General features: G+C 42.7%; 1 protein-coding gene across 1 annotated transcript in view; it reads left to right on the top strand.

The window, feature by feature from the left end:
- MAP2K5 (mitogen-activated protein kinase kinase 5) overlaps positions 1–15,350 on the top strand; it is a 119,802-nt gene that overhangs the window by 42,657 nt on the left and 61,795 nt on the right. The window contains exons 10-13 of the mRNA XM_035893213.1: positions 1,874–1,913; positions 7,957–8,025; positions 8,126–8,207; positions 12,101–12,162. Of these exons, the coding sequence (XP_035749106.1) occupies positions 1,874–1,913; positions 7,957–8,025; positions 8,126–8,207; positions 12,101–12,162 (253 nt within the window). The remainder of the gene's footprint in view (positions 1–1,873; positions 1,914–7,956; positions 8,026–8,125; positions 8,208–12,100; positions 12,163–15,350) is intronic.

The raw sequence follows: 15,350 nt of genomic DNA, 5'->3' as shown, positions 1-15,350 counted from the left end.
GGAACGGGTAATTACTGTAGCAACTACAGAACTAATTTGAAGTGTTAGCTGTTAATTAAAAGACTACAGAGGTGTAGGGTTGTCTTTTGGTGTAACCAAAGCTCCTATTCAAACTTCATTAATCACTTTACAGTTATTGTGTTGAGGAAGGGCAGGACAATGGAGATGCCGGATCAGCCTGAAGTAAACAAATTCCTTTCCTCCCAGGTAGCATGCAAAGCCACTGGACACCCATGGGCATGGCATCTCCTTTGTGATCCAATTCTCAGCGATAATTAAATGTTAAATTGGTACTGTCAGTGCTCTGTAAACCAAACCAGGTATCTGCCCTCTGCTGGAAATTTAACCCAAACTTCCACGGATGAATTAGCGTGCATCATAATTAAATAATCAAGTCTTCCCTTTTAATTCACTTGGAAACAGGAGATCTCTCTTATGGAAAAAAGATCAGCTTTCTTGACAAGCTAATTAAGTTGCCAAACTGTCCGGCACAGTACGTATTAAGCTAACAGACGCTAAGCATGCTATCTCAACCTGTTCATTTTCTTATCATTTCTGCTGATCTTAAGCCCGTAATGTTTTGCCACTGTTGGTTCATCCCTAGTTACAGCAGCGTTCATTTACGGCGTTGGATTCATTGATTACGCATTCAGCTGCCGGGCTGTCCGGGCTTCGTCTGCTGATGTTGCTTTTTGCGTGTTGCCCTGATATTAAATAACACTGATTTTTACTATGCCTTTTTAAACTCTGCTCCTAAGAGCTAATGCCACTTGGTTACATAGATGTTTATCCATGAGTTATTAAATTAAGCTGAAGTTTTTAGAAACTTCCGAGCTATTAACAGGAATTATAGAAGCGCTCAGGGTTATAAATAAGATTAAACAACAGTCTCGCCCTGTACTAGGTATGATTTTGCATGCAAAAAAAAAAACCAAACTATTAAAGCTTTTCTTCTTCAGTAATAATTGCTAGAGGTATATAGTGGTAAAATATTACAATTCTTTAAAGTTAGTGCCACATATATGACATTACTGTGCATGGTGTCGTAAATCAGTATGAGACAATAAAACCAGTGAAGAGGAAAACCTTTAATGGTTTTGTTTTTATGCAAAATTACATTGGATTTTTAGTAACATTTTTTTTTTTTTCCGCCTACCCTTTTATTTTCTTAGGAGTTCATGGTTAGGAGTACGCAAGTCGTTGTTAAATAGCCAATTATAAAGGTTTGTCTTCAGAAATTAAGACAAACTGATCTTGAAATACTGTGGAAAATTATTTTGGGTACGTGTGAGTGTTAACAGAATGCTTTCTAACCTTACATGTGCGCACACGTGCTCATCTTAAATACAGATGCAGGAAATTCATTTCGTTCTTATTTTCTGTGGGTCATTAGGTTATGATAAAGAATCAGTCGCTACCTGTTTTACTCCACGTCAACGGGTGTAGCTGTGGATCTCGCCGTCTTACCGCTGAAAATACCCGTAGGACTGGCAAACTCGCGTGCTAAACCTTGGTTTACGTGACGATTCTGAATAATGGATAGATCATCGTTTTATTTCATTGAAAGAAAACATGGAAGTGGGTAAATTCATGCTTAGAAGTTTGCTATTACGCTGCATGGAAGTCTTCGATGCGTAGGTTTTATATAAAACAGGCAGATGTAAAGACCTACTAAATGGTTTCATTGTAAGTATATTCCCGTGATCGATTGTTTTCATCAGCCTTTCTTTGGAAGTGCTGTATGAAATGGCTTTAACGTAAAACGTATTAGCTCCAAGTCATTTTCCTGTGAAATTAGTGTATACATGTTGCACATATGTATAGAGGTAATTTTATGTGATCTCAAGTTATTTAATTTTTTTCTCTCATGCAGGGCATATCATGTCCCTAGTGGAAAAATACTAGCAGTAAAGGTAAGATATTACAGTAATTTTCTTTCTCTCTTTCTTTCTCTCCATTCTTTCTTGACCTTGGTTTCTTTCCCCTCCCTCTGATCGTTAGATCTCAATTTGTTTTATCGCATTAAAGTCCACGTCGTTTATGCAGGGAAACTCTAGTCCATAAATCTCCTCATTCCAAATGAGTACAGAGTTCCCAGAATCCTAGTTTCGCCCACTGGGAATTGCTTGGCCCCGTGTGTAGGTACCACCATACCTTCTCATGGGGTTACGGGGATGCGTCCAAGCGCAGTTGGGGTTTGTGCCTCTCCAGCGAGCGGCGGAGACGCTGCTTCGCCGTCCTGAACCCCGGCGTTACCGGAGCGGGGATGGAAAGGTCGCGGGATGTCAGCCTCTACCTTTCCCTGCTAATGCCCAACTGTCCCCAAGGGCGTATTCTTGAGCGGTCTCTGCAACCTCATTTTTAAATAAAGAGAATATCCCTCGTTTCTTTGGGATAATACTCTGTTTTCCTAAGAGATTGTGTGGGTTTAACAGGTTTATTTATTTTAAGGTCCCATATTCCCCCCCTGCCTGCTTTTATCCAAGTGATCTGGCTTTTTTTTTTTTTCTTTTTTTCCTTGTTAGCATTCTTTGCGGTGAAGCTGTATGCCGTAGTGTTACGTGGCCAGATGAAAATACCAGTCTTGTGGGAAAGTTCCGTTAAAGCTGTGGTGACAACAGTGTGCCACCTCTGTAATTTGTGAAATTAGATTAAATTTGTAAATTAGATTATTAGCACGGTTAACCTATACAAAAATACTGAAAGAATCCCTTTTTTAATACATCAAACAGGTTTTTTTAATTTGGCGATTTTGTTAGAGACTTTTGGAAAATAAATTAATTATTGCATCCATACAATTCCAATTAATAGTTTGGGATCTAAAAAAAAAGGTATATTTTCAAAAATATAATTTATGGAATAATTACTCAGAAAACTGTAAAATGGGCTTTTTGTCTCTTTTTTTTTTTTTTTTTTTTTTTCCCTGTCTTTGTTTAATCATTAAATTCTGGTTTAAGTGAGTTAAACTGAAAGAATGGGGGGGTAGGAGAGGAGGCCAAGAGGAGGAGTGATGGGAGCTGGTTGCTGCAAGTGTGGTGTTAAATGGAATTTAAAGATGTGGGATTATGCTAAGGCTTCCAATGAAGCATTTTTATTTACCAGGCAATATTTACATGTATGGGTAACTTTCAGATTCCGGCTCAGATTGGCACCACAAGACACCCAGATATAATTTACTGAAAGGAGATTCTGCCCATGTTTTGGCTTTGGGGATCATGGAAATCCCTTCGCCCCACTGGGAGAAACTCTTTTGACTTTCTGATGAACTGAAGAAAAGCAAATGCTTCCTACTGGATTTGAAATGATTCTCTAACGTGTGGAAAACACGGAAATTGAAATAACATCCGAGTAACTTCTAATTAGGTGGAATACCAATATCACTTGGAAAAGTTTTTGAAAGAGTCATTTTGAAGACGTCCTTTCAGGTTGTATCCATCATTCCTAAACCTGTCATGAGTAGAGCAAGACAGGAATTCTCTCAGTTGTAATAGGCATAAAAGTACAGAAAATTTAATAATCAAAGATATTTTTGCATTACAACTTTTCGTGTGGAACTAAAAAAGCTCTTCACCCAGATGCCAGGGTTGTGTGAGGATGCTGCTTTTGCCTGGTACTGCGGTGCTTCCTCAAATTCCTTTTTCAAGCTCTATGTTGAGCATCTTTGGTACCAGCCCCGCTCGACGCTGGCATCGCGGCTCTCTAGCCAGCGCTGCCCTCCGAAGCTCCTGGAGAGGAGGTGGAGCAAGAGCAAAATCCCACAGGCAGGAGGGGAATTGAGTTCACCCTTTGCAAGGTTAATTGAAATCACCTCCCTGTGGCAAAAATCCTTTTCCCCTAGCAATTTCACCTCCTTGTTTCCCTTGGAGTCCAAGGGTTTGGGTAGTCCTGGTGGGTAATTAGCATCCTGAAGATTTGGGAAACCGCGTTCTCCTGTAGCTATGGTGGTCCTGTCGCTCTCAATTATATTTTCTTAGTGTGATTTCAGAAGAAATATTGCATCAACGTGTGTATATTATCATAGTTTAAAATAACGTGCCCACAAACCAGAGGTCAGGAAGCCTGCTATGATAGCCATCATGCCGGCTTGCTCTACTTAGAAAAATTACTTAAAACATCAGCAAACCCAGCAATAAAAAGAGGATGGTAAGGCCTGCATCTCAACGTGACCATTGCAAGGATCAAGTGTTTAAGATTGCCAGGCTAAAAAGTGGGTCGCTGGATGGATCCGTGAAAGCAGAGCTCTGCGTTTTGGGGAATTTTTTTGACAGTAATATACAGATCTGATAGGACAAAATAACATTCTGAGTTGAGTAAAATGCTTTCAGCTGGTAGATAATATTGCAAATACATTGAACAGGAAAACAAACCAACGTTGATACCTATGTTACAGACCAATGCTATGTCATCACCTATTTTTATGTTATCTTTACATATAGATAATGTGCAGAGAATGTAATAGATTTTTCTGAGGTAACTTTTTTCTAATTAGAGGGAAAAATCAGAATTAAAAATTTGAGCGTGTGCTGGCTGATTGCCATTCTTCAACTGCTTTTAGTTTCTCCTGCTCTTAAGCTGGCATTTAAATGGACCATTTGATTAATCATTTGTATACTGACTATAATACTCCCAAATTTCCTTTGAGTTGTACATACTGTAAAAGACAATTATGTCGCCACAGATTAAATAAGTGAATTAAAACAGAATAGCAGCTTAATTTGACCTGTGATTTTGCTCTCGTTCCCTTTAGTGGAACGTATGCCACTCCAGCAAATAGATGAAGTCATCCATGACAGCTTGTGATGAATTGCCGTATTTATACTGTATATTTTAATAGCCTCACACTAATTTAAATTGAGCACAGAGTAAATTATAATTCAGTCACTTGACTGCTTGTATTTAACTTGACAACTCATCCTTATTTGTCCTGGAGGTGTAGTGGAGAGCAGAGGAAATATGCTCAGGTATTCCTCCTTTAAAAATTAACCCTTTCCACTTGAAATGCTAGGTATGTGGAGTTCGCATGCATTACAGGCGTGCTAAGCGATCCCAAAATTGCTGTCTTTTAGGTAGGAACTTGATAAGGAAGATGTGCAGGAGTGCTTGGAGTCCCTCGCTGTGCTAAGCGATCCCAAAATTGCTGTCTTTTAGGTAGGAACTTCATAAGGAAGATGTGCGGGAGTGCTTGGAGTCCCTCGCTGAATGCCAGAGGACTGCCGTGTCATTTAAATGGGAAAAAAAAAAAAAAAAAAGAAAAAAAAAAAAAACAAAACCAAAAAGGATCCTTCTCCAGCTCTGCCTGTGGGGCACCATTTTGGCTAATTGAAATGGGGGCAGGCGCTGGAGCTTGGCTGCCAGCCCCTCTTCCCAGCCAGCCCAGTTTACCCATGGCCCCATCTCCTGTTCGTCCGCATCCCCGAGGCTCGGTTGCCCCTTGGCAGGCACGGGTGGCTGGGGATCGCCCATCAGCGGGCGACCTACCCAGCTCCTCCATCCCTTGGACTTTTCTTGGTAGCTCCTGGTGCAAAATTGTTAAGAAATTCTGCTCCCGCGTGGTGTGAACTCACGGCGCGTTACTCTGTGCCTGATGAATTCAGTTTTGCTTTTCTGCTCTCAATAATTCCGGGAAAACCCCGGTGGTTTCTTGCTACAAAGTTCTTTCCAAAGGTGACGTTTTGGAAAAGTTTATTGTCTGATGTTGCGTCTCATTTGCTTATCTCTGTTACAGTCATAGAAGTTGCAGCCAAATCCTTATTCACAGCTTCTTCCTTGGTAGCAACGGGTTTGAGGAGGATTTGGGTTTTTTTTTTCTTGCTGTTTCAGCCCATGCTTCACGCTGTCAATGTGCATATTCTTAAAAGTTGTTTCACCCATACAAACTTCATTTTCTAAATAAGCTTGGAAATTTTATACAAAAGGAGTGTGACCACGGAGATTACAACAGCAGATTAAGGCGGTGCTGTAGAGATATTTTTTTCCTCTTTCTGCCCCCATTTCAGCGCTGTCAATGACCTAAGATTCCTCCAACCTTGCCACCAGACGGGTGTCTCTCCTGGCTGTAAGTCACACAAGCCCCTACAATAGTTATGCAAAGTGAGCCGGTGGTCTCTCCTAATTTATTTTGTGGGGATACACGCTTGCCACCCCGTGGCAGGACATTGGCGTACGCGCCCTACCCTATGGCATCCTGAACACTTGTAAATGGGGTAGCTCTGCTTTTCCAGGTTATCCTCACTATTAGAATGCAGGGTCCGTATGTAATTATAGTAATGCAAATCAGCCAGAGACCTTTCTTCATGCCAGGTCTTGGTTGATGGGGTGGCGGTGACGTCTGTGGCGCCGATCATGCTAACTAGGCGTGGTTCAGGTTGGTGAAGCCTTCCCAGTGAACGAAGCGGGGAAATTTCTCACTGTGCCTAGAATTTAGTGAGATAAAATTTAATTCTAGACCGTTGCCAAGATTAAATTCTGCTGATATTTAATGCGTAAAACTGACGGTATTCCAGCAAATTATTTTAAGTTTTTCACGCTGGAAAAACGTAAGTGAATATTGTTGGCAAATGATTATTGATCTAGACAAGTGTGTTAAACGTTTCTTGGCAGCCCTGTATTACACTTACAATTTAGTTTAGTGACAGCTTTTATAAATAACCCTAAAGCAAACTCTTGATAGAAACAGGTTATCGTTTTTTCTTTTGGACAGATTTTGATACTGTAAAATGCATGTGTTTGGAAATGGCCTCTCTGCGTTTTGTTTTGTCAGCAGTATATGCAGCCTGCAAGATCTATTCTGCTAATTCTGCAAATTGACTAGATTTTGTTTCCCTTTAGCTTAAAGTATTAAACTGTGAAATATTGGGTGGTGGCAGACTGAGCCTGGCGAAATGCATTCTGAGTCCATTTTATGGTGGAACTTAATAATTGAGTGCGCAACTCTTCAAATAATCACGACAAAGAATCGCTTGTAAAAGTTGACTTTCGACGTTGGTTCCGTCATCAGAACCAGCAGCCTTATTTAAGAGGGTCTGTCTTGAAAATCCTGAAAATTTGTAACTACAGGCAGTGCACCCCACCTTCGCTGCAGCGCTTGGTACTTTGGTGCTGGTTAGCAGCAGCCTGGCTCGAAACGATGAAGAATGAGGGCGCGGATGAAGGAAGCAGCCGATAAGCAGGACGGCGAGCGGCTGGTTTGAGCTGCTGGGCGCTCAAAGTCAGGTGGTTTGTGGTGGGTTTGAGGAACGCTATGGTGATGCTTACTTAAACAGTGGTGCTGTCTGCTATCATCTGCATTTTTTCTGTATATTTGAGTTTTCCACATTTCATACCATGTTAGGAACGTATATAGAAAAGGGGGTTAAATATTAAAGAAACTGAAACAGTGAGAGCGGTGGTGGGGGATGCTCCTTTAGGGCCCCACCGAGACGTTCTGAGATGCTTCCAATGCTACAGCACTTGCGTAGCCCGTAGAGTTAACGTCGGCACGTCCAGCGAGGCCTGCCGGGGCGCAGCCTTCCAGGCGTTTTTCACACGACGTCTTTTCGGCAAGAGGAATCGGTGCTGGGCAGCCGAGGCGGCGGCTGTGCCCGGCGGGAGCTGGGGAGCGAGGGCGTTCCAGGGGAATAAGCAGCGGCTCTGAGTTTACCGACCAGCTCTTTAGGTGAGGCGTGAGGCTCATGTTGATGCTCTAACCCATCTCTTGGTCAAATGGTTAAACCTCAAACCTTCACGGGTAGGATGGGCATTTTAGGACATTTCATGGGTAAAATTGGCTGTATAACTTAGTTTCCTTGTAACTGACTTTTAAAAGTAAGTGTTTCCGTTTCATCGCTATTAAAATATTCTTTCCTCTCCTCCCCTTGCTCACGTAAGGATAATTAATACGTGGATCTTCAGGTTTTTGTTTTGAATCATTCACTTTTTATGTCAGCTCTGATCATATGTCTGTTTTTTGTATTTTAGGTCATACCCTTAGATATAACACTGGAACTCCAGAAGCAGATAATGTCAGAGTTAGAAATTCTGTATAAGGTATATAGATTTTTCTCATCTATTTATTTTTCATGCTTATAATCCTACAGCAAATTTTAAAACAGGCTTCTCTATTTTTTTTTCCCCTTTCTTTTTCCAGTGCGACTCATCGTATATCATAGGATTTTATGGGGCTTTTTTTGTAGAAAACAGGATTTCGTTGTGTACAGAGTTCATGGATGGTGAGTTGTACATCTCTTGTGCCTTTGACTGCTAAGTATGTAAATGGGAGAATCATTTAAAGATGCGCTTTTCCAGAATGGAGCGAAATGCAGCGGTATGACTTGAAAATTTAAAGTATTAATAACTTCACAGGTCGTTTTTAAGGAAACAGGTTAGTATTGGGATTGTGTAATGTTCTCCATGGTACGCTGCGTTTTCCCCGAGTGCAAATTTGCTTACTTTTATTGAAAATGTAAATAGAACAGAAATAAATGCTAGCTTAATTTGTGGTTTGATATTTGAGTCTTCCATACAATCTGTCCTCGCTGACAAAACAGCTGTTCCTCACTTTTACTGTTTTGATAGCCAAAACAGATTTTCTTTTAAAGAAATCTATTAACCCAATGTCCTATGTGTTTTCAGTGGAAATCGTCTCTTAATTGCGAGACGGGGAATTATTTTCTATCGCAGCTGTTGAGCAGCGTTGCGCTGAGTTTCGTTTTGAGTGCACTCTTGTTTCTCCCAGCGTGACTCTTCAGACCAAGAGCATCTCCTTCCCTGCAACCTGATGTGGCTGCCGTTACGGAGATGTTATCAGCGCGTGGCTTTGAAATCTTGTGCCGTGTGGCGTTCTTGGGGAAAAGGCAGGAGAAGGAAGGGTACTGAGCACAGCGATTTATAACCATTGCTGCCCTCTGTGTATCAGTCCTGAGAGCGTTGTCTCATGGCAGATGCCGTCCCCTGGTGTCTTGTAGGCAAGAACCTCCTCCGCAGCGTTCAACTTCTAACATCGCGTCGCGGTTACGAGCAATAGTCTGTTCCTCTCGCCGGGATTTTCTTATGAGCCAGCATTTTATGCCCTGTCCAGGTTTTTCACAAAGGTTCAGTGAAGCTGGATGCGAAGAAGTAAGGATCTCGCAAATAATTTGCTATGGAGGGAAGGCTTTCTGGCAGGAAAAACTTCCAAAGCCCAATGTGTACCATTAAGCATCGTTGCGTAGCTTCTTTCTTTCTGATGGGGACCCCTTTAGGGTTTTATGGTGCGTTTTGTTTTCTCCCTGTTAAAATGGTCTGTTATCACTGTTCTGTCTCTCTTTTACTACCTCTGTCCTCGTGACCACTGTGCCCCACTTCCAAGTATGAGTATTCTCTCCGATTTTCTACGTTTGATGAAGTGTTATATTTATTCAGCGAAGCCCACAGGTTCGGTTCTTCGCTGTTCTCACGCGGTGTGGCTTTCGCCATTTCTCTGTTCTGTCCTTGCGCTTGCACTCGGAGCTGCGAGCCCGCGTTAGCCCCATGCAGTAAGGGAGCATCTGCTCGTGCCAGAACATGCGTCTGCCTAGAGTATGCGTGCCCCTGCCAATTCAGAGAATTTTTTTTAAAAGTGATGGACATAAATGCTTGCCGTTCTGAATTCTTGATTGAAAATATTAAAGCCTTTAGGGTATGCATCCCTCATGATGTTGCACAACAGTGGCGTGGGCTGACCGTGCACAAATTACTTGGAATTATACTGGAGATGACCTCTGGCCTGCCTCGTGTTGTGCTCTCCTTCTGGCAGAAAGCAACAGCAATCAGTTAAAGGAAGAACAAAATGCAAATAAAGGGACCTTGCCTTTTTTTTTTTTTTTAACCCCCAGATCTTTAATTTTGATGCGTAAGGATGCAGGTGAAAATAATAAATAAATAAAAAAAAAATACTTTCTCACCCTGCAGATGAACAGCTTTAACCTTGACAAATTTTTAGCCCTTTTTGACTGTCTTAGCCCATTTTGTAGTATTGCCTGAATTCACGTCCCATGCCTCTGTTTGCCCAGTTGTATCCTCTACCGCATTACCAAACATAGGTATTTCCCTTCTCAATTACCCTAGATACAGATGGATCTGCCTCTTTGGGGATCCTCGAGGCTTAGGGGTACACAGAGGGGAAAAGGTGCACGTATAGGACCATCTTGGTTCTTCCCTGGCACCTGCAAGCAGGGAAAAAAACAGGTAACTCCAAATACCAAAACACTGAGGTTCAACTGACCTGGACCCCCCCTCCCACCTGCCAGTGGTCCTTAAAGAACAGCAGAGATGTGAAGTGAGGCTTTCTAATCTTTGCCCTTTTATATTTATTATAAAGATGTTCTAAATAGAGATGGTGAAATGCCCTTTTACTTATATTATTGCTTCTTTTCCTTGAAATTGCTGAACGCCCCCTAAATCCCCCTCAAAAGCAGCAGGAGGTGGAGGTTATCAGACCGTACCTAGGTGTCTACACGTAGATAGGGGAGCTAACATGATTTGGATTTGGAAATGTCCGCTACAGAATTTTTTCTCCCTAGAAAACCAGCAGATTTCTCTGATTGCTTGCAAGAAGATACTTCCCTTCATTTTTCAAGCAGCACTGCCTTGAGTGACATCTGTAATAGGGAGACTTAGCAGTTTGGTGTATGAAAATAGGTCTTTTTTTTTGGTTGCTGTTGTTCAAAAATTAAGGATATGTTATATGCACTAACAGGAACCACCTGCCATACGATTGCCGTCTGTTTGGCTTTTGTAATGAGCAGTAGGTATCTGCGATGCTACATCCTCTTATTTCCATTAAATACTACTTACGTTTACTGCTAAACCTGAGATTCGTTATAATCCACGGGCAATGGGGGCAATATAGGTTGAAAGAGTAAAAATGAACAAATAGTAATTGTAATGACCTGGAATCACCAGGTCACGCAAAACCCCAATCGTTAGAATGGGAAGCATAGTATAAATAAGAACTATTGTATAATTAAGGATGAAGACAGGAACAAGGACCTTGTGACTTCTTTGGATGGCAGCATTTCAGAATGAATGGCGTTTACTCTTAAAAACTGAATGATAAGCAAAGTACAAGGTGTAGTTTTCTCAGTTGCTGAGAGTTGGCCTAACTATTTTCCTATTGGTGTCATCGGTAAAATCCATGTGTTACACCGAGAGCAGAGTTAGATCAGTTCTGAGAACCTTGAGCCTAGAGTAAGACAACACGCCCTTGCAAGCTAAGGGTAATACGCTCTGCCTGTAATTTGCTTGTTCCTTTTTTGTTTGGGTTTGTTTTTTTTTTTATGCCTTTCTGCTTGGATATTTTTAATTCTCAATTGAAAATTTCCTTTCTTGCCCAGGAATTTGTATTTCACCCCAGGGGCATTTTGAACACTGGTTTGGTCGTGAATCTCCTGTGCAGAAGATAAGGGAAATGATCCTTCCCAGTCCCTTGGGAATGTCTAGGGCTGTTAGAGGGACTTCAGCCTCTCGCTTTCCCCACGAATGTGTGATGCTGGCTGGACAGGGTTATGCCAGACAGCAAGTTGTCCCATACTGGAGTTTACTGGCAAAACTTACCTGCTTGCCCAGGAGCTCTTTGTCTTTCAGACATCGGTGCGGGCACAGACTGCAACGCTCAACCAAACTTTTCATGGATTTGCTCATCGGGAGGAAACAGCTTTAAGCATGTATATAAGCATCGTAGCAGAGACCAGGGAATGCTAGCGCTGGGGTTTGGGGACAAGGGTTAGGATACTTCGGACTTGGAAGTCCACCGGTGCTTTTGGGGATGACTGTGTTGTTCCTGAGAAGTTACTCCAAGCCCGGTAGTTCCGAGTTCTCCTGTTTTGATATTCTGTCCTGTGACTGGGAGGTTTTCTAGCAGGAGTTTGAGTGCTAATGCTGCAAGCAAAAATAAGTAATGTGGGTGAAAAGAGACCCGAGTGCGGTTTCATGTGTTTATTCAGGGTTCGGTAGATTTTTAAGGTCAGTTATTTCTGACACAGTTATTGTTATATCATTGATGGTGTTTTTATTAATAACCAAGGCCTAGAAAACCCTTGTGACTCTAAATCTAGGGCAGTATTTCATTTTGTATTACCTAAGCATGTTTTGTTTGTCCCTGCAGGGGGTTCTTTGGATGTTTATAGAAAAATTCCAGAACACGTACTCGGAAGAATAGCAGTAGCTGTAAGTATTATTTTTTTTTTTCCCCTTTTGTCTTTAAGTTTTTGATTGTGCCTGTAACACATCTCTGATCTGAGCGGGCACGTGTCCCCTTGGGACATGGAGTCATCTCTGGGATCCAAGTCCTCGTTGTGTCTGTGTAGAAGGGAGGGTCCTTCCTATCTCATGCTCTTCCTAACCATCCTGTGCACCCCAGGACAGCGGGGTTAAGGAAGCCTTGATTTAGGATTGCCGACACATGAGTTGCTCAAGAAATGTAACAGGATGTGATAAATTGAATGGGGTAAGAAAAAAAAAAATCAGGAATTTGCTGGGAACTGTGCAGTCATGTTTCTTCGTACCAACCTTTGTTGGATGGAGCAGTCTTTTTAATCGCCTTGATTTAGCCTTTAAGTCCTCCCATGCGATGTGATTCCTTTAAAAAGCGATCCAGAGGCCCTGTCCTAGCCCTTATGGTGATCCCTCGTCCGCTGCTTCTGCTGATTCTCCCATGTAATTTCCATTCTAGCCGTCCTCATTCTGTGCGGAGTAACTCAATTAGATTTGCTTGCCAGGTTGAAAAATTAAGTCAGTTCCTGTTATCAAAATGCAATGGCAGAACTCGTTTTCTGTCTTCCCCCGTGGCAGGTGTACTCCTGAAGGCAGATAAGGAGGAGGCTGAAGTTTTTATCTGGCACAAGCCAGGCCTGACAGAGGCTGCTCTGTCACCCCTGTGCTGGGACCCTTCATGCGTCATCTTAAGGGTGGTGAGCAGGGAGATGCTCTGTGATCTGGGAAGAGCTATCAGTCCCCCGTGTCTACTCGGATGATAGCAAGGTGTTGGTGGTGGGATCCATAGAGCACCTGGTAGCCCATCGTTCTGTCTCGGCAGCGTTCAGTGACTTTGCATTGCTAGAAATTCACTGGCCATGACTGAAAACTCAGCTTACAGAACAAAAAAAAAAAGAAAAAAGTTCCATATTTTGCCACAGCTGAATGCAGGGTAAATGACCAATGTCTTGGTGGAGCTCACAAGGGAGCTCCTGCTAAACAATTGCTAAATATAAGGAATACTTTGATAACTTAAGCAGTTTAAAGCATAACAAAGTTATTCTATCATGTGCCATTTAATTAAGTGCTGGGTTTTCACATTCATTATACATCAAGCTGACAATTTAAATCCTTTAATCCAACACAGGCAGCTATTTAGTCTCTGTTCATTGTAATTCACAGCTCTACTTTCTCTTAATTTGTGTGGCCTGCCCAGGGTGATGAACATCCTTCTCTGATGCTGCTTCCTCTAAGTAGTTTCAAATCTGCTCATTATATAGCCTAGCAGTTTCTTATGGAATTTGAATGCTTTTCACCTTTAGTTCAGAGTAAAAACGTTTCATCTCTTCTTCCCTATGGAGCAATGAATGATAAGTTGCTCGCGGTGTCCTCATATTCTTGACGCTAAGTAGCATGTGTGTAGTGTAATAATGCTGGGATGGGCCTTCAAGCATTTCTTAGGGTGCTTCTTCCTTCTCTTTTTCCTTATCTCACTTCATGTTGTGTACTTAATACATCCACACTCATTTACCTTATCATATCTTTGCTTGCTTTTGTCTCTCCTCTCCCCCATCCTCCCCAGCCCACCCAGCTTGGTATTCTGCAGATGTTCTCTTCCAGTTTTTCACTTATCCGTAACGGTGGTGCTTCAGCCCCATCTTTTATCTCTTTTTGTTCACCTGTCGGGTCATCTCTTTACAAATCTCTTAGTTAGTGAGCATGACTCCCTGACATGGACGGTGAGCCGATACTTAACTTTTTCTAGTTATTTTATTTGCCGCTTTAGCAACCTGTGCCCTGCCCGCTGCGGTGCAGGGGGTCAGGAAAGAGGTGAGCAAAGGAGCGGGTGCCTTCAGAGATGGAGCTCGCCCCTTTCTCCTGCTTCTCCATAACAGAAGGTGTGTGCTGAGGCTCAGCCAGCACTGGCAGCTTCCTCTGCTCTGGTGGGGACTCTTTGCTCGATTGCCGTAGTGGGCTTGTTGGAAGGAGGCAGCGAAAGCCTTTGTTTCCTTCCTAGAATCAGTGGCAGCAGGAACAGCTCCTTGAAGTCTTCACAGATGGCCGCCCATCATCTCGGTGGCTGATGTTTCGGTAGAGCCCCACAGCCTGTTTTGTGGGGGGGGGGGCACCCTTTAGCCAAGTGCTGTACGCAGGCACCACCATCCCCGCCCCAAACAGCTCGTCAAGATTACCCAAAGCCTGGTGGGTTCCTGTTCGTGTAGTGATGAGGAAGAGAATGTCAAACAAAAGCTGGGGCTTACATGGATGGATTCGGTGGATAAAAGCAGGAGCTTCCATGGTCTTTTTTTTTTTAATTATTTTTTTTTTCCCAGTCTGTATGTTTTCTTTCTACCTTCCTTGCACCGTGTACGCAGCGTCATTTGTCTTTTATTCTCCCGAGACATGTACAATGCGTTAGTTTATTGAAGCTGCTTAATAATACGTGTGACCTGTGCATCTGTTAATGAGAATACCCTTCCGTTATATTTGTAGAAGTTTTTAGGGGAAACCGTTTCCAGAGGAAAGCAGTGCAGGCACATACAGATATTGAGCAGCATCCCAGCGTTCCCCTCACTCCCACTCGATGATTTTCTTGCTTCCTTTCTCGTTACACAAATAGAATCGTCATTAAAAGCGGTGGACGGGCGATGCTTAAAACCGATTGTGGAGGAGGAAAGTGAGGACGAAATTCCAGCTGGTCTAGCACAAGATCTGCGTCTGCTCAGCGCGCCGCGGCAAAGGGAGCACGTTAGCCCCGCGCCGCTCTTGCTCAATTAAACACCGCGTTGTCCTTGAGGTCATTTCCTTGCGCTGTTTGATCTCCACAGGCTGGGGCTGAACTACCTGGGAGACATCCCTTTCTTGGCAACCCTGACTTGCTGTAGCCGAAAGGCTAGGACTGCGTTGCCACTCGTTTCTCACTCATTTCCTTGAAATACTGCTGTAAATACTTGGCAGGTACCTGCAATGCACTGCTTAATGGGCACGAACGATACTTGCTTTCTTGTACTCTCCCCTCCCAACCAGTCTCATGATTTGGCAGGAGCCAGAGGAGAGTTTTGTCTGCCGAGACAACCATTTTCCAACGGTAGCAACTGCCACTGTATTTTTTTCTGATGTGAGCCCTTATCTGCTGGGAATTGAACTGGATATCTCAGAGT

Source organism: Egretta garzetta, unplaced genomic scaffold (assembly GCF_000687185.1).
Source record: "Egretta garzetta isolate BGI_Z169 unplaced genomic scaffold, ASM68718v1 scaffold634, whole genome shotgun sequence".
In the NCBI taxonomy this organism is placed as follows: domain Eukaryota; kingdom Metazoa; phylum Chordata; class Aves; order Pelecaniformes; family Ardeidae; genus Egretta; species Egretta garzetta.
This window is presented reverse-complemented; position numbering and strand designations above follow the sequence as displayed.